General features: G+C 55.0%; 2 protein-coding genes across 10 annotated transcripts; one reads left to right on the top strand and one right to left on the bottom strand.

Annotated features, from left to right (window-relative positions):
* The first annotated feature begins 1,098 nt into the window (after window positions 1–1,098).
* ABCC10 (ATP binding cassette subfamily C member 10) lies at window positions 1,099–20,803 on the top strand. 4 transcript variants are annotated; one of them, XM_059400393.1, is made up of 22 exons: window positions 1,099–1,179; window positions 1,538–1,709; window positions 3,918–5,136; window positions 6,485–6,712; window positions 7,877–8,033; window positions 8,308–8,417; window positions 9,707–9,786; window positions 10,429–10,600; window positions 11,752–11,850; window positions 12,260–12,449; window positions 13,184–13,261; window positions 13,419–13,613; window positions 14,043–14,196; window positions 14,354–14,561; window positions 16,302–16,645; window positions 16,939–17,108; window positions 17,600–17,760; window positions 18,095–18,348; window positions 19,312–19,457; window positions 19,552–19,649; window positions 19,886–19,998; window positions 20,303–20,803. In XM_059400393.1, the coding sequence occupies exons 2-22, from the start codon at window positions 1,549–1,551 to the stop codon at window positions 20,463–20,465; spliced, it is 4,500 nt and encodes a 1,499-aa protein (XP_059256376.1). In that variant the 5' UTR covers window positions 1,099–1,179; window positions 1,538–1,548; the 3' UTR covers window positions 20,466–20,803. The 4 variants fall into 4 exon arrangements, with proteins under 4 accessions (XP_059256376.1, XP_059256377.1, XP_059256375.1 ...); XM_059400394.1 differs by lacking the exon at window positions 1,099–1,179 and adding an exon at window positions 1,235–1,299 and having other exon boundaries at window positions 14,372–14,561; XM_059400392.1 differs by lacking the exon at window positions 1,099–1,179 and adding an exon at window positions 1,235–1,299.
* On the bottom strand, window positions 20,728–25,689 carry DLK2 (delta like non-canonical Notch ligand 2). 6 transcript variants are annotated; one of them, XM_059400396.1, is made up of 6 exons: window positions 25,465–25,689; window positions 24,415–24,545; window positions 24,081–24,144; window positions 22,952–23,082; window positions 22,354–22,498; window positions 20,728–21,647 (listed from the first exon to the last, which is right to left on the bottom strand). In XM_059400396.1, exons 2-6 carry the CDS (start codon window positions 24,488–24,490, stop codon window positions 20,912–20,914), a joined length of 1,152 nt encoding a protein of 383 aa, XP_059256379.1. In that variant the 5' UTR covers window positions 24,491–24,545; window positions 25,465–25,689; the 3' UTR covers window positions 20,728–20,911. The 6 variants fall into 6 exon arrangements, with proteins under 6 accessions (XP_059256379.1, XP_059256380.1, XP_059256385.1 ...); XM_059400397.1 differs by having other exon boundaries at window positions 25,480–25,689; XM_059400402.1 differs by lacking the exon at window positions 25,465–25,689 and adding an exon at window positions 25,054–25,267.
* Between the last annotated feature and the right edge of the window lie 314 nt (window positions 25,690–26,003).

Raw genomic sequence — 26,003 nt, 5'->3', positions numbered from 1 at the left:
TGAGTCTGTTCCTCAGTCCCAGTGACATTATTTCCTATGGCTCTTAGTGCAGGAGTCACAATGGGCAATTCAGTAACTCCTAGAAGCCTCAGGGTACCTTGCTTCTGTTCAAAACTGCATTTCTTAATTTGTAAAAATAGGAACATTAATTCCTGACATTAGAGATACCAGGTTTCTTACTGAGATTAAGTGGGGTAATCATAGTTATTTGTTGAGCTGTTCTTCTTAGGGTGCTGTACATACTTTCATGAGGTACCAATACCATGGCCAACAAACAGACAATAAAACTTAAAGGAAGAAACTGCGGATGTAAAACCAGGTCTGTCTAACTACAAAGTTTGTGTTCTTCCACTGCTTTTCTAAAATTTATTTATGTATTGTGGTTCTACTCTCAGCAAGTCACTTGCCCTAAACATTTTATTCAACCCTCTCATTAGTATTGGTATTGCCCACTTTGCACGGACAAAAAAAAACCCTGAAGTTCAAATAGGTCAGGTAACTTCCCCAAAGCCATGCAGCCTTGGAGTAAAGAAGAAGATGGCCTAAGTGTCCCCAAGTGGCATTATTTATGTCCGTGTAGCACGCACATCTGGCTTCCCAGTTCGGTAAGCTTCTTCTTCTTCTTCTTCTTCTTTTTTTTTTTTAATTTGACAGACAGAGATCACAAGTAGGCAGAGAGAGAGAGAGGGGAAAGCAGGCTCCCCACCAAGCAGAGCTCGATCCCAGGAGTCTTGGATCATGACCCCAGCGGAAGGCAGAGGCTTTAACACACTGAGCCACCTAGGCGCCCCCCAGTTCGGTGAGCTTTGAGAGTAAGTGTAATGCATGTGCCTGCTAGTAAACAGTAGACAGATGGGAGCGCGTACTCTACCTGAGCGTGTATAAATGACTTTGCACTAGAGATGACATCAGTTCCTATGCAAATAAGGCAGCATAAAGCCGCTGAAGCACTACGAAGTGACTGCAGCCGCACGCCGGCTCAAAGAGACCGCGGGCACAGCAGAGAAGTGCGCACGCGCTCAGAAGCCCAGCGAATGGGCGGGGCGAACCGTGACTGAGAGGTCATTCCGCCTATAGGGGTGCCCGGCGAGCCAGGCTGGCACCCTAACCCAGCAGCAGGCTCTTTTGAATTCACCAGTGCTCGGGATCTTGGGATCCGGTGGCAAGCAGCTCCTTCAGGTTAGACGTTCCGGATCTCGGGGGGCGGAGACACAAGGGGGTGGGGGGGGGGGGGCCGAGGCAGGTTAGGTGACCGGTCCAGAAATCGGCCAGCTCCGAGGAGCCAAACTTCCCTATGCGGTAATGCGACCATGGGCGGGGTCTGGCCCTAGGCGGGGAGGTCCGGGTTCGGGGGCCGGGTTGGAGGCGGGGAGACCCGGCTGTCAGGGCCGACTGACACCAGCACGGCTTCCTGGTCAGCGTCCCCACTCCGCCCCACTGGGTGCCGTCTCCCATCCTGGACCTCGCCATTGGAAACACGGATTCCTCCCTCTCTGGGAGGACCCTTTCTTCCCTCCACCCTCGGCTTTCCTCGCAGGTGAAGCCTCCATGGAACGGTTCCTGGCCCAACTGTGCGAGACGAGTGTGTCGCAGCCGCTGCCGGTGTGGGAGGGGGACACCACGGGCCACTGCTTCACCCAACTGGTGCTGAGCGCCCTGCCCCATATGCTCCTCGCCGTGCTCAGTGCCTGCCACTGGGGCACTCCGAGGTGGGTAGAAGCAGGTGCAAGACATCTGTCCATGTGTACCTGCAGACCTCAGCCGAAACCCACATCTCCGCGGTAGTGTAGCCAAAATAGTGAGGTCTGTGGAGTGGGGCAAAAATAGAATAAAATATGCGCCTTAGCACCTTGCAGAAATGTGGCTGTTTTGGGTCAAGTTACCTATCTTTTCTGAGCCTTATAGGGTTGTTGGGAGGTTTAAATCAGATAATGCGTTAAAACGTATAGCGCAGTGCCAGGTACATTTTTAAAGGCTGCATGCCTGGTAGAAAGCATCACAGCTGTAGATTTTCAGATGCCCAAGCACAACTGTCATGATTGGAGGCAAAACTGGGTGAACGATGTTTTTAGCCAAAAAGGATAGCTTGTGTTGTAGTTGTAGGACTAGTTCCTCACCACTTCCATCCATGAAAATTCCGTGTTCCCTAGACTAAGAGAAAGAGGAAGCAGTGAGTAGAAAAGAAGAGCAAATTCAAAACCTTAATTTTCCTGGGTTTGTGGCTCTAAGGTGCAAGTATCAAACTCACCTTGACTTTGTATCTTGACTTTGTATTTTCTGTATGGCTGGATATGTCTGAAGTTACTCTCACTCTGGCTACTGACAAGGCAGGAAAGACATCTAGTCTTTGCCTTTTGAAGTCCCTAGTCTGGTAGATGGAATGTGTCCTTATCCAAGATGAATCCGGGCTGATGAATCCCTTCCTTGAGGAGAAGCTTGGGATCTGCTTGGTCTAAGGGGAATCCTGATTTGTCTTTTGCATAGAATGAGGCAGAAGTCTAGAGAGGATTAATCAGTTAGCATAGACATCTAAAGCCTGCTCAGAGGAGTATCTGTTAAAAATAGACACAGTGCTTCCAGGCACTCACAGTCTAAGGAGCAGGCAAGAAAGACCATCATATAATCAATAGAAATTACAGTTTTTGCACTTCACTTATCAGACCTTTTGTACATTGCTGAAAGGGTTAGAGAGGTCCAGAATCTCAGACAAGAAAGGACCTGAGAGGCCTTTGGACCCAGATTCCTCAGTGCTCACCGTGGTGATGAGGGAAATGAAATGTGAGAGGGAAGGAAACCTTACCCCGGGGCATAAGACTGGTTGATGGCCAACTTGGGGCCTCCAAGGGCCCAGTGTTTTGTCCCTACATCTTAAGAAATAGGATTCTTAAAGGTTGACTTTTATTCCATTATAAACTGCTCCATATTGCTGTGATTAACTGGACTTTTTAGAGGAAAGCCAAAGCATTCTAATCTAGGATTAAACTTTTTCAGTAACCCAGCCCTGCCAACAAAGGAAACAATAGATTTAGTCTTCTCATCTAAACCTTCAAGGCATTCTAATATTCACTGCTGCAGGTGTCTTACCCTGTACTTGATTTTTTAACATAGACAGATCACCCTTTTGTTGACTAAAAATGTTTTTGGCATGCCAAGAAGGTAGAGACAAAACTAAAGAGAAGTTTTTGTTCAGCAAATGGAGTCACAAGTATGATCTATACCATTTTCTACAAACGGTGGAGAGTAGAATATTCTGAAGCTTCATAAAATTTAGGCTATTGTATTAGAGTGTAGAAGCTTTATATATGTGAAGTTTTTATTCATCTAATAGTGCCTCGGGTGAATTTAAGGGTTTTTTTTTTTAAGATTTTAATTATTTATTTGACAGAGCGAATGACAGCGAGAGACAGAACACAAGCAGGGGAGTGGGAGAAGGAGAAGCAGGCTTCCCACGGAGCAGGGAGCCTGATGCAGGGCTTGATCCCAGGCCCCTGGGATCATTACCTGAGCCGAAGGCAGACACTTAATGACTGATCAACCCAGGCACCCCTAAGGGTTATCTTAGGTCTATACTTTTATGAAAATGAATTCTCATTTCTTGGTTGTTATCTGTATGACAATTTAGAATTTTTTTTTTCTTATTAGTCTTCACATTCCATACATCCTTACTAAAAATTGTTAGTTTCTATGGCAAAAGAATGATCAGAAATGGTACGGGTAGATTGGAAAACAGATTTCGGTTGTGCCAGGAAGATTTCCTGGAGGAAAAGCCCTGCATTTCAGGGTAAAATGGGACAGAAATAAGGTATAAAAGGCAGGGAAAGGAGCAGATTAGCTCTAGGTAAGTGAGTTATTAGAGGTGTGTCTGGCCTTCAGTCAGCCATTAGGTGCCTTCTTTTCTTTTGCCCCCTTGTCCCTAGGAATCCAGATTACCTCCCGCACTGCAGTCCCGGCTGGCGCCTCCGACTCACAGCCTCCCTCCTGCTCTCCGTCCTTCCATTGCTAGACCTCCTTCCAGTCACTTTGCCACCCGGGGCAGGCCCAGGGCCCATAGGGCTAGAAGTGCTGGCAGGGGGTGTGGCAGCGGTGGCCTGGATCAGCCACTGCCTGGCCTTGTGGGCGTTGGCTCATTCCCCTCATGGCCTCTTCCGGGGACCATTGACCTTCGCTCTGGCTGCCTTTCTGCCGGCCCCAGCCCTAGTGCTTACCCTGCTATGGCATTGCCAGCGAGGCACGCTTCTGCCCCCGCTTCTCCCAGGACCCCTCTCCCGCCTATGCCTTCTCATTCTGCAGCTGGCTGCGCTCTTGGCCTATGGACTGGGCTGGGCCATCCCGGGGCAGTCACGGGATCCCTGGGCCCAGGAACCCCTCCTGTCTCAGGGAGAGGAGCCTGAGGTAGCTGAAGATGGGGAGAGTTGGCTATCACGCTTTTCCTATGCCTGGCTGACACCCTTGCTGGCCCGAGGTGCCCGTGGGGAACTCCGGCAGCCCCAGGACACTTGCCGCCTCCCACACAGGCTGCGCCCAATCTACCTGGCTAGTGCCTTCCAGGCACACTGGCAGGAAGGGGCCCGGCTGTGGAGGGCCCTGTATAAGGCCTTTGGCCAGCGCTACCTAGCACTGGGACTACTGAAGCTTGTGGGGACCATGCTGGGGTTCTCAGGGCCCTTGCTGCTCTCCTTCCTGGTGGGCTTCCTGGAGGAGGGGCAAGAGCCACTAAGCAATGGACTGCTGTATGCCCTGGGGCTAGCTGGTGGGGCCGTACTGGGTGCTGTGCTACAGAATCAGTATGGGTATGAGGTACGGAAGGTGACGCTTCAGGCACGGGGGGCTGTGCTGACTATTCTGTACCGAAAGACTTTACAGCTGGGGCCCAGACGCCCTCCTGCCGGGGAAGCCCTGAACCTACTGGGCACCGACTCTGAGCGGCTGCTCAACTTTGCTGGAAGCTTCCATGAAGCATGGGGCCTACCCCTGCAGCTGGCCATCACCCTCTACCTGCTTCACCAGCAGGTGGGTGTGGCCTTCGTGGGTGGTCTGATCCTGGCACTGCTGTTGGTCCCTGTCAACAAAGTGATTGCCACCCGCATCATGGCCAGCAACCAGGAGATGCTACAGCATAAGGATGCACGGGTTAAGGTAAGGGCTGCTTAGAATTCCTCAGCAATCCAGAGGCCCCACCTAGCATCCTGGTCCCCAGGTCCTCCCACGCCCAGTGCCTAAGGGTGTGAGTGTGTTCTAGGAGTTAAGAGCTCACACTGGAGAACGACATGGGTTCATATCCCAGCTCTTCCACTTACTAGTTTAATTAACTCAGATAAGTGTCTTAACCTCTTTGGGCCTCTGTTTCCTCATCTGGCTAATGACCATAACAATAGCTTGCTTTATAGAGTTGTCATGAGGATGGTATGAGGTAACTCTGGGTATGGGCCCAGTCACAAAATAAGCACTAAATATGCATGGCTTGTTAGTAATACTGTAGCAGTAGCTCATACAGCCCTAAGCAGTAGCCCTGAGAGGTAGGAATTAGCCTGTCTTGGACCAAATGGGCTTTTAGTATCAGTGTCTGGACCTCAGTCTTCTATCTCTTCATCTAGGGCAGAGCCCATCTCATAGCCACATGTGGAGAGGCCTCAGAGAACCCCGGCTACCTCCGAGGGGTGGGCTGTGAGGAAGGGAGTAGGTCAGTCTTCTGCCTGGGCCAGCTCTAGGTGTTGAGGGTCTGGCTGAATCAGTCTGGGTTCTGCAGTGACTGGGAGATGGCAGGCCTGGCAGTCCATACAGCATAGTTGTCAGCCTCTTGTGGGAATAACTCAGAGTGCTAACAGGGAGGCGGTCCCTCAGAGTTGGTTAAAGTCCAGGCCCTTTTCCCCTACCCATGATCGCTACAGACTAGGCTTCCAGTACTTCCCTGGCTTCCGGGCTGGGCATGTGTGAATGTGGGGATCCAGGAAGTTTCTCTAGCCCTTGCCCATCATGCTGGACTCATCAGCCTGTCTGACCCTGGGCTGTGGTTGGGCTTCCTACACCTGTATGTTCCTACAGGAAGAATTCCTGTCCCACCCAAGCCATGGGCCAGACTGGCGACTAGCTCCCAAAGCCCTCTGCTTCTGGCTTTGGGAAAGAGTTCTTAGTCCCTCATCTCATGGAAGGGGTGCTTTTACCCTGGTGTGGTAACCCTCCTGTACTTTCTACCACTTCCTCCCCTAGGAAGGTAGGGGGATTCCAGCTCTGACTTGGTTCCCGCTCTGGAGACATGTGGAGGAGAAGTAAAAGACTGGAAGGAGAAGAAACTCAGGACTGAAAGGGATTTGAGGGCAGGATTTCCAGAAAGGGCTGAGATGAAGAAGGGAGGGGCTAGGAAAGTACAGAATATCTGGGAGCTCAGGGTCCTTGGCTTCCTCTACCAGGAGCTCCCGTACAGAGGAGAATGGACACACAGTAGCAGGGTCTCCACTTCACACTGCCCTCTTGTCTCCATCCCTAGCTCATAACAGAGCTGCTGAGTGGCATTCGGGTCGTCAAGTTCTTCGGGTGGGAGCAGGCGCTGGGGGCCCGAGTAGAGGCGTGCCGAGCTCGCGAACTGGGGCGACTCTGGGTCATCAAATACCTGGATGCAGCCTGTGTGTACCTGTGGGCCGCCCTGCCAGTTGTCATCTCCATCGTCATCTTCATCACCTATGTCCTCCTGGGGCACCAGCTCACAGCCACCAAGGTGAGGGCCAGGGGAGGAGGGGAGGGCTGTAGGAAAGTGTGGGGAGAAGCAGCAGCAAGGGGACCGCAGTGGAGTCATGAAGTGGCCTCAGGCTCTTGGGGCTGCTGGGAAGGAGGATCTCTGGCTGCCTCAACCTTTCCCAACCCAGGGGGAGTTCTCTGAAATTTCTGGGGCCTTGGATATACAACCCAAAAGAAGGAATTCTTTTTTCCCCTCCCTTCCTCTTCAGCTTTAGCCCCATGTTAGCTCCATGTTAGGTCCCCATATCCTCATTTTGATGACCTTTGGGGGAAAAAAAAATCCATGATCCAGTGCCAGCTCTAGCCAGAGCCAGACGATGTTTGTACTTACAAAGTCCCAGAATGCTCCAGGACTGTGTGCTGGTTGAGCGGGAACCCGGATCTCTGGAAGAACATCTAGAATTTCTAGGGTCTGAAGCGGCTACCTTTGCCATCACTAACCAAGGAGTTTCCTGCCAACCCCTAAGTTCTGCTGCTGCCCTATTCTTGTTTTGTTTTGTTTTGTTTTTGTTTTTAATTAATTTATTTTTTTCAGAGTAACAGTATTCATTGTTTTTGTACCACACCCAGTGTTCCATGCAATCTGTGCCCTCTCTAATACCCACCACCTGGTTCCCTCAACCTCCCATCCCCACCCCTTCAAAACCCTCAGATTGTTTTTCAGATTCCACAGTCTCTCATGGTTCACCTCCCCTTCCAATTTCCCTCAACTCCCTTCTCCTCTCTAACACCCCATGTCCTCCATGCTATTTGTTATGCTCCACAAATAAGTGAAACCATATGATAACTGACTCTCTCGGCTTGACTTATTTCACTCAGCATAATCTCTTCCAGTCCCGTCCATGTTGCTACAAAATTTGGGTATTCATCCTTTCTGATGGAGGCATAATACTCTATAGTGTACATGGACCACATCTTCCTTATCCATTCGTCCGTTGAAGGGCATCTTGGTTCTTTCCACAGTTTGGTGACCGTGGCCATTGCTGCTATAAACATTGGGGTACCTATGGCCCTTCTTTTCACTACATCTGTATCTTTGGGGTAATTCTTCCCTCCAAGCCCCTGCCCCTAGGCCTTCACCCGCAGGCCTTCAGATGACTTCTGAGCTTCAGGTGATGCTTCATCCCACTTCTGCCCTACTTAGGTGTTCACGGCCTTGGCACTGGTGCGCATGCTCATTCTTCCCCTCAACAACTTCCCCTGGGTGATTAATGGCCTCCTGGAGGCCAAAGTGTCCTTGGACCGGATCCAGCGTTTCCTTGACCTTCCCAGCCACAACCCCCAAGCCTACTATAGCCCAGGTAATGGGAAGCTAGAGGGAGAGCCCGGTGCAGGGTGAGGAGGGGACTGTAGCCCCAAGGGAGCTGTACACAGGTGCTGGCAAGAAGAGCCAGAGGCAGCAGAATCCAGGAAGAGCATGTGGGGGAGAGTCCTCAGACCAGGATGAAGGCTGAATTAGCCCTGGGCTGGTAGATACAGGACAGGCAAGACAACAACACACTCCTGGTTAACCTTCCCCTAGTAGCGAGATTGTGCTTTAGAAACCCATGTTAAGTGGTTTTTTTCCCTCTTCAGATCCCCCCACAGAGCCATCTACAGTGTTGGAGCTGCAAGAAGCCCTGTTCTCCTGGGACCCAGCTGGAAGCAGCCAGGAAACCTTCATCAGTCACCTTGAAGTGAAGAAGGTTTGTTGGTTAGACCACATTAGGGAGTCCCCAGGTGAATGGGAATGGCAGACTCAGTGACAGGTAAACACGCCTGGAGCCCATCATAGCTAGATGGCCTGCATCTCAACAAGGTACTAAGGGGAAGACTGGAGGGGCTCTGGTGAGCAAGTTCTACACTCCTCTCTGGACCTCATCCCACTCAGCACAGTGCTGTCAGAGTTGTTTGCTCTCTCCCCAGTCTTTAGACAGCTATATATCCACCTCATCCCAGCCAACAATTATGGCTCTCCATTGTCCTGAGGCCAGAAAGTTCAGAACAGACCCCAGAGCTTATTCAGCATCTGCCTCAGCCTGGGGACCAGGGGAAAGGCCCAGCAGCCTCTTCTGAGAAGGATTTTGCAAATGGGGTCGCTAATCCTCTGTTTAGCCTGCTAGAAAGGGATCACACCCTGTGACTCACGCCACCGCCACCGCCACCGCATACCACAAAGAAGCACTTGAAAGAATATTCCTGGCAGGACAGGGACTCCCGATTATCCCAGGCCGGAGTTTTCCTTCTCCCCTGACCCCTGTCCAACCCTTTGCCCCACAGCTCAACCCAGCGTTCTCCAGTCTCTACCACATTTGGCTCACATTTCTGGCATGGGCTGTATATTTTGTTTTTCTTCTTCGTTCAGGCAAGACAAGGCTGGAATTTTTCAAAGGAATTTTACTAATGTTGTCAGTTGTGGCTTTTTTGGATCGAAGTCATAGAAACCCACTGAAGCTAGCTTAAGCAAACAAGAATTTATAAGAAGGCTATAGAGATGAATTGCAGAATCCAAAGGCAGGTGTGCAGCTGGATCTCAGCAGCAGCCCAGAACCGGGACTCGACTCGTAGAGCTCTCCTTCTGTCTGCTTTCCTCTGTGTCTGCCTCATGCTTCTCTTTTGGTGGACGCGCTCTTCACCGGGCAGAAACAGAGACTGCAGAGAGCCTTCCCACACACACGCTACCGCCAGAGAGAGGGAGAATTCCCAGGAGAGGGTCTCAGCTTGCTCTGGTGCCCCCTCCGAGATGGGTCAGTCCTGGCTGACAGACTGGGGACATCACAGTCAGAGCTTCTGAGAACCCCACCTGTTTCTAGAAAAGCATTGTACTTCTCTCGGTCCTGCATGGTGTCACTGAGTGAGATACAGCCCAGCCTGTGGGCTGGAGAATTCTTTCCTTACAGACTAACTGGGGCCTAGAGAGAAGCTTCTGTGAAAGGGTTGGCAGCCCAGGGCCTCAGGAGGGAGACCTGATGCTTACTGTCTGGCTTCCTTGCAGGGTGCCTTGGTGGGCATCGTGGGGAAGGTGGGCTGTGGGAAGAGCTCGCTGCTGGCCGCCATTGCTGGGGAGCTCCACAGGTGAGTAACCTCTAGGGCCCCCCTGTCCTCCACTTTGACCTTCAGCAAACACTTGCCTAGCCCCTGCCATGTGGTGGACGCCTTTTTAGGATCCAGGGATGCCAAGGGTTAGAGATGAACAAGACCTTGTCCCTGTCTTGGGAGAGTTTTCAGTCTGGAAAGGGGAAGGCAGTTAAGACTGAATTTTCATAATCCTCACACCAGAGTTCTGTGAGTGCTATAATAGTAAAGAAATAAATGGAAACATCCCGCAAAATCTCCTTTTTCGAAAAATGTAGTTACACAGGGAGGGATCCAGGGAGGAGCAGAGGAATGAAGGAGGGCCTTCTTACTTTATAGCGAGGATGAGTGAGTGCAAGGTGGTGACCATACTCTCCTCTGAGCTTCTGAGCACATCCAGATCTGACAGCCGCTTGGCTGTAGCCAAAGAGCAATTTCTTCCCTTCCTCGTCCAGAATGAGCCCGCAGTCTCGTTAGGGCCTCTCAACCCCAGGGGCTGCCAATCCAGAGACCCAGGTGACATGAAGGGGGACCTGACATAGAAGACAGTCTGGAGAGGCTTCTGGGAGGTGGGGGGCTGGTTATGGAGGGACCAGTCAGGAGCTGCCCTCCCCCCAATGCTGCCGGCCTGGCTCTCCACAGGCTGAGTGGGCGGGTGGCAGTGTGGGGGCTGTCCAAAGGCTTTGGCCTGGCCACCCAGGAACCCTGGATCCAGTTTGCCACCATCCGAGACAACATTCTCTTTGGGAAGACATTTGATGCCCAGCTGTACAAGGAAGTGCTTGAAGCCTGCGCCCTCGGTGATGACCTCCGTGTGAGTGCTGGGCCCTGAGACCTTCTGGCTGCCTGCTTCTCCGTGTCCCCGACACCTCAAGTCAGAGACTCACTTCTCTGGGAAGCGGTTGCCTCTACTCGTGCACCGTCAACCTAAGACTGGCTGTCGTCAGGTTCAGCCCTCCCAGAGTGTCCAGCATGTGGTTCCCCCTTCTGAAGAGGACCCAGAGGGATGGCAGTGATGGGGTGTTCCACACAGCAGCTAAGGGAACTCCAAGGCCTCTAGACTAGGGTCCCCTCATTGGATTTAGCCCTGTGTAGGTTGGGCCAGTGGTTCTGATTCAAGAGGCTTTCTCCTACCTCCCACTGGGGAGGCTTCAGAGAGTCAAGGTTGTTCTCAGCAAGTCCATTAGATCCCCCGCAACCAGAGTACTAAATTTAGGAGGATGAGATTCCAGACCTCACCTATGGCTTCCCCACTCAATCCCCATGTCCCCTGCAGGACTGTCCCCACCACTGCCCTGTTCAAGTAAATGGGGGACTTCCCTGGAAAAGAGGACCTTTACTTTGACTAGGGGGTACCCTGTGCCCATGTATCATTTGTTTCTACAGCAAGCATTTCTCAAATGCCTGTCGGGTACTGGGAATGGCTCTAGGCATTAAGAAAAGAGGTGAATTACCGAGATTTTCCCTCAGGGGAACTCACTATCTGGTAGACCAGAGGTGCTTCCACTGGCATGGGTCCCCCTGAGCGAAGGAGACCATTCCTGAGGCCACACGAAGGCTTGGGGTACACTCCTTGTGTAAAGAACTATGACAGCTTTCACATTGGATTTTCCCATCCTCATCCCAGCCTTTAGAAAGGCAGGGCAGTGAGTGTGACAGGGTGGTGAAGAATCTTGATTTACATCCTCCTAGCTTACTAGCTGTGGAACAACCGGGATCAAGGTAGCCCCTTGGAACTCTGGTCTCATATGTGAAAGAGAAATCATATCAGCTTCGTAAGGTCATCATGGCGATCAGATGGTCGGAATTACAGATGATCCCCTGTGGCTTGCTTACCCCAAATTCAAGTCCACTCTCCTCAAGCTCCCTCGATCTCTTGAACCCCTCCACCTCATCCCTGCCAAGGGAGAAAGCAGAAGGTATTGAGGAGTCCTTTGGCCAATGCTGGGGGCCCTGTCCTACCAGATCCTGCCTGCTGGTGACCAGACAGAGGTCGGGGAGAGGGGTGTGACCCTCAGCGGGGGACAGCGGGCCCGGATTGCCCTTGCTCGTGCTGTCTACCAGGTAAGTTAAAAATGGGAGAGTCTGCAGCCTTGGAGTGAGTGGGGGAATGGGGATATTTTCATCAGCATCTGGTTTCTTTCTCCTCCCCCCCACCGCCTCTTCACAGTCATGAAGTATTGGTCCCTTGGCCATCCCATCTCCCTTTTGCAGACTGAAAGCAGAATTAAAGACCCTTTCAAAAATAAAATATGACTTGAAATGCTGGGACCCAGCAAAGCTGGAGCCCTGGTCTTGCTTGACTAGAGGGAAGTTCACCTTTAAGTCTCATTTGCTTCCCTAATACTCTAGAGGTAGCCCCCAGAGTCCCTCTCAGCTATCTCCTCTGCCTCAAGATGGTGTCCTAGGAGAGGTCTGGGTTCTGACCAGCGGACGTGGGACTTGGTGCCCGTGGTGCCCCACCTCTTCCTAGGAAAAGGAGCTCTATCTCCTCGATGACCCTCTGGCCGCTGTGGATGCAGACGTGGCCAACCACCTGCTGCACAGATGCATCCTGGGAGTGCTGAGCCACACCACCAGGCTGCTCTGCACCCACCGGATTGAGTACCTGGAGAAGGCCGACGTGGTGCTGCTGCTGGAGGCTGGGCGCCTTGTCCGGGCTGGTAACGTGGGCTGCCAGACAGGGGAGGGGCTCTGCCCAGATGTAAAAGGGGAAGAGGGACACATGAACTGTCAGATGTAGACTCTGCCACCCCCTCCATGTGTGGCCTGGGCCCTGGCATTCTTCTATCTCACGGGAGACCCTATCCTCCCTTTGCGGAGCAGGTGAGGGGCCACAGAGAGGAGAGAAAGGAGCACACTGGTGAAATGCCAGGGGATCTGGGACTTGGGCTGTGTGACGGACTGTGGGAACACTGATGTCCTTTAAGAAGAGACAGCAGTCAGGTTTTGAACAGCCTTTTTATTAAAAATACAAACAAAAATAAACAAGAAGCCCACTTCTGATGGATTATTATCCAGAGGGACATGATTGTCTGCGAGTTTGGGGAAAGAAACAGAAGGAAGTGAGGCTCCAGCAGAGCATTAGAAATGTGAGGCCTGAGAAGAAAGCTCTGCAGTAAGGAGAGGGGACTCTGGACAGAGTGCTCCTGGGTGGCCATGACTCTCCTTATAGGGGTGAACATGTTCCATCTGAGCTGTTTGGACTGCAGGCATGGAGAGATGGGCATAAGGCTCCTGCTCAGAGTCTGGAGGCCCAGAGCAGGGTCCTGCTAGGGAGGGTCAGGGAAGGGGTCCAAAGAAAATGGAAGGTGGATTGGCACACTCACCGAGAGAGGCAGACTATATAGTGTATCCCCAGGACAGCCCCTGCAGTGATCTCCCTGCTCCCTTCCAGGACCTCCCTCTGAGATCTTGCCATTGGTCCAGGCTGTCCCCAAAACCTGGGCTGAGGATGGACAAGAGGCTGACTCAGGTATGGCTCAGGGCTGAGGAAAGTGCTTGCCCTTTCCTCCACCACATTGGAAGGATACATTGTCCCCAAAGCTCCCCAGCCCATCTGAAACGCTGAGGTTTAACTGTCATCCCACACACTTAATCCACACTCTGCCCCTCTCCTCCTCTCCTCATAGCCACAGGGCAGTCAGTTGGGAACTTGGAGAAAACAAAGGAGGGTCTGGAAGGGGAAGAGAACGCATGTGGTCGCCTGCTACAGGAGGAAAGCAAGAAGGAGGGCGCCGTGGCCTTGCAGGTGTACCGAGCATACTGGAGGGCCATGGGCCGGGGCCTGGCCCTAGCCATCCTCCTCTCATTGCTCCTCATGCAAGGTAGGATGAACCCCAGAGCCCCTCATCCCACCGCAGCCCTAGGCCCCCATCACAGCCACCACCTTGTACTAATGGCTACAGAGCCCTGAGCCTCCCCAGGCATGGGCAGCAGCTGGGACAAGAGGCAGGCCCCCCCTTCTGAGAGAGTCCCAGGGGTGTCCTCTTTGGCCATCTTGCGATCAGCTCCCACAGCTAGCTCCCACTCTACAGATTCCAGATCATGTACCCCTCAAAGTTAAAGAGTGATGGGCCCAGAAAGAAGTACACACTAGGGGCATGGGAAGACATGGGAGAATGACCGAGTAGGGAGGGCCGGGGCAGGTGAAGAAGACTGGAAGCCAGAGTCCAGGGCAGATTAAGGGGGTGTTTGGATGGAACAAAGGGATGAGTAGTCTCTCTCACAGTTTTTCCCTCCCCATCCCCACCCAGCCACAAGGAACGCTGCTGACTGGTGGCTCTCCCACTGGATCTCCCAGCTGAAGGCTGACAAGAATAGCTCCCAGGAGGCTTCAGGCCCCACCAGCCCAGGATCCACAGGGCTCCTCTCTTCCCAGCTTCTCCTCTTCTCCCCCGGAAGCCTCTAGTGAGTGGCTGGGCTAGAGCAGGCCTGGTGTTCTCAGAGGGGTTGCCAGGCAGGGATTGAGAAGTGGGGGACAGGTATTCCAGGGGTATGTCTTCTAGTGGGGAGAGCTGGTGTGGGGGAGGGGACCCCCGATGGCCCTGCTTTTGGTTATCCACAGCCCCTCCTCACCCCCCAGCACTTCAGTGTTCCCACTGCCGAAAGCCGCCCCCAACAGCTCCTCAGATGTCCGTTTCTACCTCACCATCTATGCGACCATCGCTGGTATCAACTCCCTCTGTACCCTCCTCCGGGCAGTGCTCTTCGCAGCAGGCACCCTCCAAGCAGCCGCCACCCTGCATCGCCGCCTGCTGCATCGGGTCCTTCTGGTGAGAGGATGGTTGTGGGGATGGCATGGGGGAGCTCCAGCGGGGACCCCATCCTACCTCCTAGTCCTCAGGACAAGACAGCCCTCACAGGCAGGTGCAGCACTTGGCAACTGGAGACCTGGAGAGGCCGAGAGCAGAGCAGCTGCCTGGGTTCACACCCAGCTCCTTTGGCCTGTAGCTTTCTCTTCTGTAAAATGGGGAGAAGAGACGCTTGCTCAGAGTCACTTCTGTTTGGATGTCAAGTGCAGAGGCCTGAATTACTCACCTCTTATTCATGGGACACGGGACATCCATTAGATCATTCAAGATCCCTTTTCATTTTATTTATTTATCCATTCCCTTCTATCTACGTACCCTATTTTCCCTCCTTTCCTTATAGGCAACCATTCTAAGTATGTTGAGTATGTATTGTGTTGTGTTGTGTTGTGTTGTGTTGTGTTGTAAAACGCCTGTTTTGTGTGCCAGTGTTTTTATAAATGGCATTCCATTTCTTACAATATTATGAGGATTAAATTAATTAGGTCCTGGAAAGTGCTTAGGATAGTGCCAGGCACATACTAAATACTCATTAGCAATTATTATTAATGATGTCATTATTATTATTATAAAGCCTTTTCTTGTCCATTATCCTTTTTTAAAAAAAATTTTTTACTTTTTAAGCAATCTCTACACCCAGTGTGGTACTCAAACTCACAACCCTAAGATCAAGAGATCAGTCTAACGACTGAGCCAGCCAGAGGCCCCTCTTATCCATTATCTTATCAGGGTCTCATGATAACCCCTTGAGGTAGGTACTGTTATCCCCATTTTACAGATAAGAAAACTGAGGGTCTGAGAGTGACCTGGGGAATGCTAGTTCTGTGGATACCCAGGCTGGGCACCTTCCTGTTGCCTGTCAGGGAGCAGCCGCCCACCATTCTGCCTCTCCTCCAGGACCAGGGCCTCTTCAGCCTGTGAAGGAATTCATTTCTTATACATTGGCATTAAGAGGTGCTTCCAAAAGTTTTTTGCCCAAGTCCCCTGCCCTAAGAGGATTGTTCCCAAAGTATAGGCAGAGAGCTGGGAGCTGGAGAAGGTGAGGAAAGGGACATGCTGTCTTTGAGATGGGCGCTCCCAGTAGCAGTCTAAACAGCTGGCAGCTGCTGAGCCCTGAACTCTATGCCAGGCAGACTGTGCTAAGCACCTATGTTGTCTATGTGGCTTTCAATCCTGCCAACAGCCCTGGGAGCCACCGTTGTGTTATCCCTGTTTTTGAGATGAGGAACAGGGGCCTTTAAGAGATGAAGCTCCCTGCCTGGGGTGTCCTATCCAGTAAGTGGCAGGACTGGAATTTGAGGGGGAGTCTGAGTCCCAAGCCTGCATGCTAAGCCGTAAGATCACACTAACAGGCTGCTGTTTGTCTCCGGGCCATGGGGATGATCCCCCCGACCTCTCACTAACCCTCACTCACTGGCCTCAAGTCCCCTTCTTCTGGAGAGAGACGGGCCCCCTGCCCTGGAAAGAGGAGTAGGGCCTGTTCAGCATGGAGGTAGAGGAATGGCCAGCATGGCCACTCGGGGTCACCACAGGCCAAAGGGATGGCAGCATCTCCGTCTCTGCCACCCTCAGATAGCCTCCCTCGGAGCACCTCCCCCCAACCCCTCTCTGCCACCTTCCTCCTTTCCGAGTCTCTACTTTGGGCTTCTCCCCCTAGGGCCATCCCCAGGCCCGGCCCTGGCCCACCCGCACCTCCTCTCGCAGGCGCCAGTGACCTTCTTCTACTCCACACCCACGGGCCGCATCCTCAACCGCTTCTCATCGGATGTGGCCTGTGCCGACGACAGCCTGCCTTTCATGCTTAACATCTTGCTGGCCAACGCCGCTGGCCTGCTGGGCCTCCTGGCAGTGCTGGGTGCTGGGCTGCCCTGGCTGCTGCTGCTGCTGCCGCCGCTGAGCATCCTCTACGACCGTGTGCAGCGCCGCTACAGGGCCTCCTCGCGGGAGCTGCGGCGCCTCAGCAGCCTCACCCTGTCACCCCTCTATGCCCACCTGGCCGACACCCTGGCTGGCCTCCCTGTGCTCCGGGCCGCGGGGGCCACCTGCAGGTGTGTGAGGTCTGGGGGTGGGGACAAAAGGACCCTAAGAGGAAGGGCAGACCCAGGTCTCCGAGAAGGGTGGGGCGGGGCGGGGCCTGCAAGTGCCCTGGGCATAGGGTAAGGAAACAGAAGACGGGATGGGGGAGGCCGGCAGAACACGGGCCCTCTGTACCCTGTGGTCCCCCCACAGCTGTTTCCTCAGCTCCAGGAAAGCCAAGGTCTGCGGGAGGGGGCCTGCATGGGTCCGTGCGTGGGTCCATGTAACGATGCTGCGGCCTCATTCCTCTCCTGGCCCCTCCCAGGTTTGAGGAGGAGAACCAGAGGCTCCTGGAGCTGAACCTGAGGTGCCAGTTCGCTGCGGGCGCCGCCACGCAGTGGCTGGACATCCGACTGCAGCTCATGGGGGCCGCAGTGGTCAGTGCCATTGCAGCCATTGCCCTGGTGCAGCACCAGCGGGGCCTCGCCAACCCAGGTGACACCCCGGGGGCCTCACGCTCACCTCAGAAGCGTGTCGGCTCCCCACCCCCTGACCTTTCCCTGCACTATCCCCCCAGCATTGCACCTCCCACCCAGGGGTCCTGTGAGGATGGGTTGTGATGATCATCACCCCCATTTTAGGGTTGAGGAAACTGAGTCCCAGGGAGAGACTTGCCATGTATGGGGGGTCTGGGACTCAAACAAGTCTCTGGATCTTCACCCCTTCCTTGCTCCACCCCATCCCGGCACTCTACCTGGCCCATCTTCCCTAGCTTTCCCTGGAAGGTTTTCCAGGCCCATGGCCCTTCCTTGTGGCTCACCTCCTGGGGTCCCCATTGGGGTCTAGGCATCTTTCTGCTTCTCTGCTGCCTTCCTTTACATGCCCATGGTCCACAGCTTGGAATTCTCCTGTTCCACCCCATCCCTGCTCCCACATGCATCCTGGTGGCCAGACATCCCCTAGCAGCCTGTGCTCATCTCCACTAGGATTGGTGGGCCTGTCACTGTCTTACGCCCTGTCCCTGACGGGTCTGCTCTCCGGCCTGGTGAGCAGCTTCACGCAGACAGAAACCATGCTGGTGAGCGTTGAGCGGCTGGAGGAATACTCCTGCGACCTGCCCCAAGAGCCCCAGGGCCAACTGCCGCGGGTAGGCCTGCACTCCCACCCTGCACCTGGGCCCCAGAACCCCAGGGGACCCTCCTGACTGTCCTGCCTCCCCTAGTTCCTGTCCTTTTGCTTCTCACTATTTTTCTAACTTATCTCTTCTCATGTCGCCAAGTGATCCCACACTCTGCACGGTGTCCCTTGTCTTCATATCCATTGAGAGGGCCTCACCTCTGCGGCACATGCCCTTTCCTCTTGTGCCAACCCTTTCTCCTTATTCTCCCCTTTTTTCCATTCCCCATCACCCTTCCCCATCCTTGCGTCTTCCGCCTTACCCGTATCCCTCTCTCTCTCTCTCTCATCATGGACCACACCAGCTGGGCCTCGGCTGGCTGACCCAGGGGAGTGTGGAGTTCCAGGATGTGGTGCTGGTGTACCGGCCGGGACTGCCAAATGCCTTAGATGGGGTGACCTTCCGCGTACAGCCCGGAGAGAAGTTGGGCATCGTGGGCCGCACAGGCTCTGGCAAGTCTTCCCTGTTGTTGGTGCTCTTCCGGCTGCTGGAACCCAGTTCGGGGCGAGTGCTGCTGGACGGTGTGGACACCAGCCAGCTGGAGCTGACTGAACTCAGGTCTGAGGGAGGGAGATGAGGGGAACCAGACTACTGGCCCTTGGAAGAGGGTCCAGCTTCCCCCCCATAAAGCCTATATAGGAAGTCTTTATATCAACTCAGGGCGCCCGGGGCCAAGGCGGGGCAAGATGGAGGACAAGCAGGTGAGGACAACAAGCCACTAGCGCCTGGGGCCAGACTCATAGCTGTAGTCTCAAGGTTACAGTCTGACCCAGGCCTACCTTTCCAGCTTTGCCTTATACTTCTGCTCAAGAGCACCAGTCACTGGCTCCTGAACCAGAGCCTTCCAGGGGCAGCACCCCCGTACTGATGCCCTCAGCCCTGAGGCTCGACAGGCAGTGCTTAGGACAGCTCAGGACCTGGGCCCGTTGTCCCTGGCCACAGGTGGCTCCTTCTGGGCCTAACTGTCTCCCTACCCCCACTTCTAGGTTTATCCTGTATCATTTTTGCTGAGTCCCATGACATGCATGAGATGGGGCAGTTCTGTCCTAAAGCCCATTTCTGATTCCAGGGCCCAGCCCTGCCCTTCCTGCCTTTTCTTCTTACCTGTGGTGGCTTTACCTTATAGCCCAACCATATAGTTCCTCAGGACCCAATTCCAGGCCCGCCTCCGACCATGAAGTGTCCCCTCCCCTTTCATGCTCTGGTCATTCCTTGCCACTGCTGCCCCAGCAGCTGCTGGAGTCAGGCCCCTACAGTTTAGCCCACTCCTATTCTCTGTGTTTTGTACCTCAGTGAGATATAAGCTCTTTAAGTTTAGAGTCAAGGCCTTTGGTGTCTTTGATATTGCTTATAGCACTGGCACAGTTCTAGGTACATGGCTGACCAACTGGGGAGCAGGGGGCAGGGTCTGCTCAGATCTTACCCTCAAGCTTTCCTGGAAAGCTAAAAACCTGTGCTAGGAACAGAAGTGGCCACATCTTCCGTGTAGACCCCATGTCCTGTCCCCTCCTTACTCCCTAGATCCCAGCTGGCTGTCATCCCCCAGGAACCCTTTCTGTTCAGTGGGACTGTTCGGGAAAACCTGGACCCCCGGGGCCTACATGAGGACAGGGCTCTGTGGCAGGCCCTGGAGCAGTGTCACCTGAGTGACATGATTATGTCCTTGGGTGAGTACGAGGTTACACTGCAGGGTGGAGGAGGGAGCAGGGAGGGATCGGGGAGAGTCCTGGGATGTGGGCTTGAGGCTGCTGTGCCTTGCAGGTGGTCTGGATGGTGAGCTGGGCGAGGGGGGCCGGAGCTTATCCCTGGGGCAGAGACAGCTACTGTGTCTGGCCAGGGCTCTCCTCATGGATGCCAAGGTAAGGCAATAGGAAAAGACATTCAAGAGGGCAAGGAAGTAGGCCGGGGACAGCCAGGATGAGGAAGTGGATTAGGGAGAGGTTTCAGGGGACTAAGTTAGTTTTCCTTTCAGAGCTAGAGGTGAGGTGTTGTAGGCTGGCTGGGCTGGGCCAGGAGGTGGGGACTGGTGCTTGGGTAGGAGTTAAGGCTAACCCTCTTCCTCCCTCCCCTCCCCAACCTTCTCCACACGTTCCAGATCCTGTGTATCGATGAGGCCACGGCAAGCGTGGACCAGAAGACAGACCAACTGCTCCAGCAGACCATCTGCAAACGTTTTGCCAACAAGACAGTGCTGACCATTGCCCACAGGTGTGCAAGTGTCCAGAGGGAGAATCTAATTAGGGACTACAGTGACATGAACCCAGAGCCTCCGTTCCTTTCAGAGACCCCCAGGGGTCAGGGTGCGAGGGATTCCAACCCCCTGATGAATCTCAGCTCCTCATTGTCCAGGTCCAAGTATATCTGCAGTCTTCCCCTAGCACAGAGCCAGGGGCTAAAGCCTGGGGGACAGCCCTGTGTTGTCCAGGGGGAGGAGAAGAGGGAAGAACAGGTCAGCTTTCTTCTTTAGGGCCTTGTCCTCCATCCACTGCACTGACCACCTTCTCTCACACAGGCTCAACACGATCCTGAACTCTGACCGGGTGCTGGTGCTGCAAGCAGGGAGGGTTGTGGAGCTGGACTCCCCCACTGCCCTCCGCCGCCAGCCCCACTCACTGTTCCAGCAGCTGCTACAGAGCAGCCAGCAGGGATCCCGCTCCTCTTGTGGAGGGTCCTGAGCCTGACCCCCCTGTCCTACACAGTCTCCCCTCTGTGTTAGCCACTCCTGACCAGGTGCAGGGGTGCTGGCTGTTTGTTTACAGTCTCCTTGGTGGCTCTACCTCTCCCTCACTTCCCAGAAAGGAAGAAGGCACCCTGGGTTCTTCTTTGGAATCCATGTTCTCTTGGGGTGGGAAGGGGCTGGGGGTGGGGCAGAGGCCTGAGGCTTCTTCAGAACCAGGCCTCGGCTCTGGCCCTCTCACAGCTGGGACTCTAGGCAGGTGCACTTTCATAGTTTTATTTGATAAAATTTCCATCTTACATCCTATGTATTAAAAAAATAATATTTCTAGTGTGAGGCTGAGGTCCCTCCGTGTGTATACCCAGGAGAGGGGTGGCGAGAAAAGGCCTACTGCAGTCTGAGAACTGAGGAGGTGAAGGCGGGGGCCGAAAGCCCCCACCTCCATCACAGTGCTGTGGTCTTTCTAGGCTCAGGGGGCAGGTCAGGCGACAGGGGGAGCCCTGCTGGCAGCATGCTAACCTGACATTCCTGGTCCTGGCGCGCTGGGACGTAGTGGGGGGCAGGGTAGCAACAGGGTTCCGGGGGGCAGAGACCCTGGCGCCAGGCTCTCAGGGTCAGCATCATAGTGGACAAGACCAGGGCAGCAGTGAGGGCCCCAAATACCACCATGGCCGCCAGGCTAGATGGGCCTAGCCCTGCTTCTTGCCTCCGCACTACCTCCTTCACTGAGATGCGCAGCAGACCCGCCCCCACGCTGTGGGGGGCAGGCCCTGTGGCAGGGATCACTGCAGCGTAGGTGGGCCCCGGGGGGATGTCCGTGGTGGTGGCAGGATCTGGGACGGATAAGATGAGCTCACAAGTCTTGCCACCATACCCACTGGGGCAGAGACAGTCAAAGTCATGGACACGGTCCCGACAGCGGGCTCCTCTCTGGCATGGACGGCTGGCACAGTCATCCAGGTTGATGGTGCAGAATCGTCCAGCAAAGCCCTCAGGGCAGAGGCAGGAGAAGCGGTTTATGCCATCTAGGCAGGTGGCACCATTGGCACAAGGCCGCATCAGACAGTCGTCGACATTGACCTCACAGCGGGCACCCACGAAGCCCGCCAAACAGCGGCAGGTGAAGTTGAGAGCAAAGCCCTGGTCATCCTGGCACTGTCCGCCGTTCTGGCATGGGGAGCTGCAGTGGGAGCAAAGAGGTTAATGAGGCCAGCTCGCACCTTCAGGGTAGCCCAGATCAGCATCTTTGACCACTGCCGCCTTTCTACCCCCTTTCTGGCTGTGTCACCTTGAGCCCCCCTCTCTGATCCTTGAACACCTCGTTTTAAAAAATGAGAATAAGAATAGTCTCCGGGCTTCCCAAATTGCGAGGGTTAAATGAGATAATCCAAGTCAAGCAGTTAGCACAGGGCCTCGCCCAAAGGCAAGGCTCAAAGGCAAGTGTGCTATTATTCTCCACATAGGCTCTCAGGCCTGAGGCTGAAATGAGGACAAGTCCAGCCCTATCAGCCTTGTTGCCACATTCACAGTGAGGCAGAAGGCTGCTGTGGGGAACATCTTTAGGAGCCACATGCCAGCTAGGTCCTTAGCCTCCCCACACCCACCTTTCCAACCAGCACAGTTACACACTGAGGCAGTACATCTCCAGCTGCTACAGATCTTTGTTGTTGGAGAAATGGTTCAAATGGTACCCAAAAAGTTGAGAAACCCTGAACTGGGGATACCTTGGCAGGCTGGGGTTTTGTTGTCAGGGGCTCCCCTGTGGGACTTCGAACCCTCAGACCTAGTTCTTCACCCTCACCCTCTCTACACTCCTGCTTCCTCCCTCTTCTGCCACCAGCTTTTCCCGTAACCTCCCTCCCACCCACCCACAGTCCAGTACTCACCCTGCCTGCTCACAGGGTCCAGCCTTACGCTCACAGTCACGCCCATGGAAGCCTGGGGGGCACACACAGTGGTACTCGCCGCCCCCGTCGTAGACACATTGGCCTCCATTCTGACAGGGGGTCTGCGTGGTACAGATGTGCTCATCTGCAGAGGAGATCGGGAAGGCTTGGGGAGAGCTCCCCACACCTGGCTCCCAGACCTGCCCAGACCCAGCACACAGTTCGTGGGCACAACTCACACTATAGACCCGCCCAGAGCATGAATGCTATAGTGGGGGAACCAATAACACTGAATTGCAGTCAGGAGGCCCTGAGCCCTGGCACTGGCAGTCAGCCTCCCATTATCAAGCAAGTTGTATCTCATCTGTAGATCTCAGTTTCTTCATCTGCAAAAGGGGTATGTTTTTGGCAGCTGCCTGGCCTACCTCACAGGATTATGTTGAGAACCAATTTAGGTAACAGTATAGTCTATGATGATGAAATGACATGTGTTTGAGGGTTTAAGCCAGACACAAAAGGTGCTCCATAAATTTGGATGGACGTTCTGCCAAGACACACAGGGTCCCCAGCCCAACAGTTACCCTCTCTACTCCCCTACCTTTGTCACAGAACTTGCCTGCCCAGCCCAGATGACAGATGCACTGCCAGGGCTGGTGGCAGGTACCATGCTGGCAGCCAGGCATTCTCACACAGTGCTCACAGTGCAGCCCTTCCCAGCCTGGGTCACACCTGATAAGGAGAAGCACAGGGGCAGGGCTCTGGGTAGGGCGATAGGAGGAAATGAAGGAGGCAAGAACAGAGCTTCTAGAAAACAGGACTTCTGAAATCCCTAAGGGAAAGCAGGCCTACCGCAGGTAGCTATAGAATTGTACAAGGTCATAGGACATACTCATGCTATCAGAGGATCAAACACTGGCATTCAAGGCCTGGATCTGCACTCTGTCTAACCTTTCTGGGCCTCAGTGCTCTCATCTGCGTGGGTTGCTTTGGGTTGGTTTGAGTTGATGAAGAAATTGACATTTGTAAATAACCTCAGTACCATTTCTGGCATGACTGAGGTGCTCAGAACCAGCTTAAAAAGAGTGACCTTGAAAGGTCATAAGGACCCTCTTCCCATCCTAATTCCAGCACAAAGAACTGAACTATTTCAGAGTGTCTCTAACACAGCCAGCCCCTCCTGCACATTGCCTGGTCCGCTCCTTTCCAGACACACTTTTTCTCCTGCTTCAGAATTTGCCCAACCGCCACCCCAGTGAGTCAATTACTCAAATTCATCAAGAAAGATCCTCTTCTGTGAGTGCGTCTCCCCAGCAACCCTCCCGCAGTCTTTCTTTCCCAAGCTAAACCCGTTCTCTTTATATTTTTATCTCCCCCTTTCCTCTTGGCCCCAACCTCCAAACTCTCTCAAGCTTCAGGTCTTTCTCCTGGTATCTTGAGGAGGAACGTTTTGGAATTCCTGAATCAGCCTTGGGAGAGCAAAGGAGTTGGGAGTGGGGAGGCATAAGCAAGAAGAAGCAAAAGAGAAGCAAAGCCGGGGGAAACTGGGGGCTGAGGAGAAGGTGGCCAGTCTGTCCTGTGGCCATGAAGGGGGGGGGGGGGGGGGGGGGCGTGAACAGCAGGGTCTTAAGACTCTAGATACTCTGCCCTGGGGCTTGACCTGGTTGTGGGTGTGGACCTGCGGGATATGGGGAGCAAAGGGTTTGAGAGCACGTGCTCAAGAGAGATACCTGCAGGAGCCGTCAGGCGCACAGCAGCCGTGGGCCAGGTCACAGTGGGAGCTGCAGTCATCCGCTGCAAGAGATTGATGCGGGAGGGGTGAGCCCAGGCCAGGGTTCGGCTCCCTGAGACGCGGGGCTCAGAGGGTGCGGGGTCTCAATCATTGGCTGGGCTCCGTTCTGGGCTAGGGCAGAACAGAGACTCACCCGGTTGCAAAGGGACTGCTTGGGTCTGGTCAACCCCGCGGGTCGAGCGGCTGCAGTGCCGTCTCTGGCCGGCAGAGGTCAACGCGCTAGCGAAGGACGGCCGGGCAGGGCCGAGACCTGAGCCCGGGGGCACGCTCACCTCGGGCAGGCTGAACGCGTGCCCCCAGGATGCACAACAGGCACACGAGATGTAGACAGAGGCAGCCGCTGGGCATGGTCAGCGCCGGCCCCAGGAGGGACGGACGGATGGACGGCCGGACGTGCGGACACCTGTGGGATGGCACAGGCTGGGAGGCGGCCGGACCCGGAGATGGTGGCACGGATTCCGGTTCCGAGTGACAGGAGCCGAGGGGGAAGAGGGGCGTCCGGACAGAAGGAGGTGGGGGCAGCGGGAGGGCGGAGGCGGGGAAGACTGAGCAGGCGAGGGTACTGGAACAGGAGCCCCGGAGCGGGGTCTGTGGGAAGGAGGCGAAGGATGGGCAGCGCCGAACGAGGTCCAGGCGCTAGAGGGGCCCGGACTAGGAACGCAGTCCGCACAGAGGACTCCGCGGGAATGGGGACAGCGCCGAGAGGCGGCCTTGGCCACGAAGGGGACGCGGGGGCCGGTTCCCGGCAGCGAGCAGTCTCCGCCTCCTATCTCGACTCCCCCCACCCCACCCCACCCGGACATGCTCCCACGTTCCTTTCCCGTCTCCGTCGCCTCGGCTCGGCCGCGGCCAGGGGCCTGGAATCCCCAGAGCGCCCCCAGCCCCGCGCGCCCTGCCCTCGCTGTCCTCACCTCGGGCTGGGAGGCAGCGCGCCCCGGGACGCAGAGCGGGGCCGGATCCGACGGGCTTCGCCGAGGGACCGGGGCGCGGGGCCGCCCCTAGAGGGCCGCGGGGACGGGCGCCGAGGCGGCTGCCATGCGAGCGGAGCGCTCGGGAATCTGGGTCTCAAAGCGACCCCGAGCGGCGGCGGCAGCGGCGGCGGCAGCGGCTCCCCGCGCGCGCTCAGGCCGCCTGCCAGGGGCGGCGTGTGCCGGCGGAGCCCGCCTCCCCCTTCTCCCTGAGCTGCCGCCGGCCCGCCCCCAACCCGCGTGCGTCCGACGCCCACCCCCCACCCCCGACAACGCACGGCTCACACCTTGTCCCCACACTCACGGGTTCGCCCGCAGCCCAGCGACCCCGGGCACCCCGGGGCCCCCACCCACCTAACCCCTCCGAACCTCGCTTTCTTCAACCAAAGGAGGAAATTAGGGGAATCTAAAAGGGAGCAGACTGCCAAGTGCCGGCCAAATGTGTACAGCCGCTATTCTCCCATCTTGCATCCCTGCTATCCTGACACGCGCCCCTCATCCTGTGCCCCACTTCTGCTCTCGCCGGTCAGCTTCCCATCACGCTTCTTTTATATCCCATGCTCGCTCAGGGCACCCTTGCGGCTCCAGGCCCGCCTCCTGTCACCAGCCCACGCCTCCTCCGTTTGTAAATCCTACATCACCTGCTACGTCTGTGTGCTACTCTCCTCCTCAACGCCCTCCTCTTCTTTCTCCCTTGCCATCCACAGCTTTCCAGGATCGACCCATACCAGCTAAAGATCAGCCTGGCGCACCGCCTACTCCCCGCCCCCAACCTTCCTCCGACAAGATTGTCTTTTCCACCTCATTCCTTTCTGCGACCACTACTGGGAAATGTCCCTGGACTGGGAACACCCCTGACTCTGTAGAAGTGCCTCCCAAATTCCCACTTCTGT

Source organism: Mustela nigripes, chromosome 5, assembly GCF_022355385.1.
Source record: "Mustela nigripes isolate SB6536 chromosome 5, MUSNIG.SB6536, whole genome shotgun sequence".
Lineage (NCBI taxonomy): Eukaryota > Metazoa > Chordata > Mammalia > Carnivora > Mustelidae > Mustela > Mustela nigripes.
The sequence above is the reverse complement of the archived record's forward strand: the minus strand, read 5'-3'. Positions and strand labels throughout refer to the sequence as shown.

Excerpts from the sequence above, each read along its gene's own strand:
- ABCC10 (XM_059400393.1), top strand. The coding sequence starts at position 1,549 with ATGGAACGGTTCCTGGCCCAACTGTGCGAGACGAGTGTGTCGCAGCCG. Across the intron at positions 12,450-13,183 it reads TGGGCGCCTTGTCCGGGCTG|GACCTCCCTCTGAGATCTTG; the intron begins GTAACGTGGGCT and ends GCTCCCTTCCAG. Across the intron at positions 13,262-13,418 it reads TGGACAAGAGGCTGACTCAG|CCACAGGGCAGTCAGTTGGG; the intron begins GTATGGCTCAGG and ends CTCTCCTCATAG.
- DLK2 (XM_059400396.1), bottom strand. The coding sequence starts at position 24,490 with ATGCCCAGCGGCTGCCTCTGTCTACATCTCGTGTGCCTGTTGTGCATC. Across the intron at positions 24,145-24,414 it reads ACGCGTTCAGCCTGCCCGAG|CGGATGACTGCAGCTCCCAC; the intron begins GTGAGCGTGCCC and ends AATCTCTTGCAG. Across the intron at positions 21,648-22,353 it reads GGACCCTGTGAGCAGGCAGG|CTCCCCATGCCAGAACGGCG; the intron begins GTGAGTACTGGA and ends CTCCCACTGCAG.